Source organism: Sinocyclocheilus rhinocerous, unplaced genomic scaffold, assembly GCF_001515625.1.
Source record: "Sinocyclocheilus rhinocerous isolate Xijiao unplaced genomic scaffold, SAMN03320098_v1.1 scaffold153, whole genome shotgun sequence".
Classification (NCBI taxonomy): Eukaryota; Metazoa; Chordata; class Actinopteri; order Cypriniformes; family Cyprinidae; genus Sinocyclocheilus; species Sinocyclocheilus rhinocerous.
The window spans coordinates 1,273,762-1,276,596 of record NW_015660878.1 but is presented as its reverse complement, the minus strand read 5'-3'; the positions used below and the strand labels follow the sequence as shown (position 1 = coordinate 1,276,596).

At 39.7% G+C, this 2,835-nt stretch overlaps 1 protein-coding gene across 1 annotated transcript in view; it reads right to left on the bottom strand.

Annotated features, from left to right (window-relative positions):
- LOC107725598 (transportin-3) overlaps positions 1–2,835 on the bottom strand; it is a 15,738-nt gene that overhangs the window by 5,620 nt on the left and 7,283 nt on the right. The window contains exons 11-12 of the mRNA XM_016534918.1: positions 1,480–1,619; positions 1,195–1,386 (exon numbers count right to left, since the gene is read on the bottom strand). Of these exons, the coding sequence (XP_016390404.1) occupies positions 1,195–1,386; positions 1,480–1,619 (332 nt within the window). The remainder of the gene's footprint in view (positions 1–1,194; positions 1,387–1,479; positions 1,620–2,835) is intronic.

The following is a 2,835-nucleotide window of genomic DNA, read 5'->3' as shown; positions in this document are numbered from 1 at the left end:
CAGTGCTTCAGTCCAAAAGAAGTTAAATAAAAAGCGCCCATCCATTAAAAAAAAAAAAGTGTCTCACACAGCTCCAGGGGGTGAACAAAGGCCTCCTGTAGCGAATCCATGCGTTTTTGTAAGAAAAATAACCATATTTAAAATGTAATAATCAATTTAATCTAGCTTGCGCTCACTGTTGTAAACGGAAGCATTGCCGGGTGGATGATGTATGAGGTCAGCATTGCGCATGCGCCGCTCAGAAGTGACGCAAGCGGAAACGCAGGGGAGAGATCAAAACAACGGTCACAAATTAGAAGTACAAAACGAGGATTTGTAAAAAAGAATGTCGGAGGATTTCGGTATAAGCCTAGTGGAGACTGGTTTTCCTTTGCTAAAGTAAGGAAACTTTGCTTCCTTTGCTCCTGTTAACAAACGTTGGTTTTCACGAGACTCACCGGTGCATGCGCAACGCTGAACTCATACGTCATCAGCCCGGAACTGCTTCAGTGTACAACTGTTGGCACAAGCTACATTCAAGTGATTATTACGTTTTGAATATGGATATTTTTCTTACAAAAACGCATGGATTCGCTACAGGAGGCCTTTGTTCACCCCCGGAGCCGTGTGAGATACTTTTATTTTATAGATGGGAGCTTTTTATTTCACTTATTTTGGACTGAAGCACTGCAACACCCGCTGAGTGCCATTACACAGCTTGAAAGATCAAAGGCAATTTTTAATATAGCTCCGACTGGATTCATCTGAAAGAAGAAAGTCATATATACCTAGGATGCCTCGGGGGTGAGTAAAATGCAGCGTAATTTTCATTTTTGGGTGAACTAACCCTTTAATTACTCACCTTCATGTCTTTCTAAACCCGTAAGACCTTTGTTCATCTTTGGAATTGTTGAATTAAGTCAATATTTTTGTATTCTTTGAACACAAAAAGTATTCTTGTAGCTTCAAAAAATTACGGTTGAACCCCTGATGTCACATGGACTATTTTACTGATGTCCTTGCTACATGTCTGGACCTTGATCGTGGTAGGACCCTTGCTGTCTATGGGAGGGTCAGAGAGCTCTCGGATTTAATCAAAAATATCTTAATTTGTGTTCCGAAGATGAAAGAAGGTCTTACGGCTTTGGAACAACATGAGGGTGAGAAATTAATGACAGAATTTTTTTTTTTGGGTGAACTATTCCTTTAACACACCTTTTAGCAAGCCAACCGCAGCATCTGTGGACAGGGCGAATGAGTCGAGTGAGCGGGCGATGTTCAGCAGGCCCTGGAAGTGCTGTGCCATGTGATCTCGACACACCGAGCAGATGTTGTGAATGGCTTTAGCTGCCACAGAGGCCAACGGCTTCTCCCGCAAACCCTTCATCAGGAAGTTCAAAACAGGATCTGCCAACCCGAAACAGACGTCATGAATACACAAAGAGAATCTAAACATCCAGCGAGTGATGACGACGTAGTAAATCAGATTGTGACAGTCACCTAACATGCAAGGGTTCCGGTCAATCACTTCGCTCATCTCGCCAACCAGCTCGATGCTGGTGTAGCGAACGGCAATGTGGACCGTCTCGGGAAGCAACACTACCTGCTCCAGCACCTCCGTCAGAGTGGGATTATTCTCACTAGGAACCAGCAGAGGGGGAGGGAGACATTTTAGAGTTACAATCAAACTTTCATGATTAAAACACAACAAAAATTTCATGATTAATTGTGATCTTCATTTGATTGATCCTGCAAAATAATGGCTTTCTAGTGATGTGTCCTCAAGGGCTGCAGACAAAAACAAACAATCAACCAGATTCACGAAAAAAAAAAGAAGTATTCTATTAAGCAAATCAAACCCAAAGTGACCAGTGTAGCCTGATTCATGAGCAAATGATTCTTATGGAACAGTTATTTTTAGTGAATCAAAAACAGAGCGCAAACAGTGTAGTCCAGTTCTTTAAGTAAATGACTCTGAGAGGATTCTTTTGAAGAGCTTAATGAAGAGCTTAATAAACAGGGCTCTAGACTCATTCTTCCCACTGGTTGTGCTGCTGCAACTAACTTTCTCCGTTGGTCGCACCAGCACATGATTTGGTCTTCTTTTTTTTTTTTGCTACAACATGGGATTAATGCATGCTAATGAATAGTTTTTCCATTATCACAGTTTATAGTTATATGCAAAGAGAAGCAGGATTAACATTCATTCAACCCGCTTTTTTTCCATCAGTATTATTTGTGATTTGAATTTTGTTCCTCTTTTGTTCCTCTTTTGCAATGTTATAAGCCGGGCTTCAGACGCTTCCACTTTCTAACTTGCGATCTTGATGTCACATTTTAACGAGAAAAGATCATTGTCTGTTGTACTTACATCTACTATACACCCATCACTTTTTAAGACTAAAACAAACGCTTGAAATGGATGGAGACTGACTCATTACTCTTAATGAAAAGAACAACAATAAACAATAAAACGGCTAATGACAAACTACCTTATATAATGTTGATTAACAAAAATGAATAAGACGAAGCATAGCATACACCATTATATATCGACTAGATGCTTTGAAGCAGAGCAGGTCATGCACTAGCACAAATTCAACCAAGTCAAATTTTTACTCGCACATTCTCAAAAAATGTTGAACGCAAAAAATGTTGGTCGCAGTCTAGAGCCCTGAAAGTTAATCAGTCTGAAACACTGCCCTATATAGTTACAGTATTAGCAGAAAGATAATTTTTCATATTTAACCAAAATGGACAAAACAATATCCAAAAGAATTAGAACCAAATCAAATAAGAATCAAATTGAGAGCTTGTGAATCACAAATGAATCAGAAAATCTGCATCAATAACCAG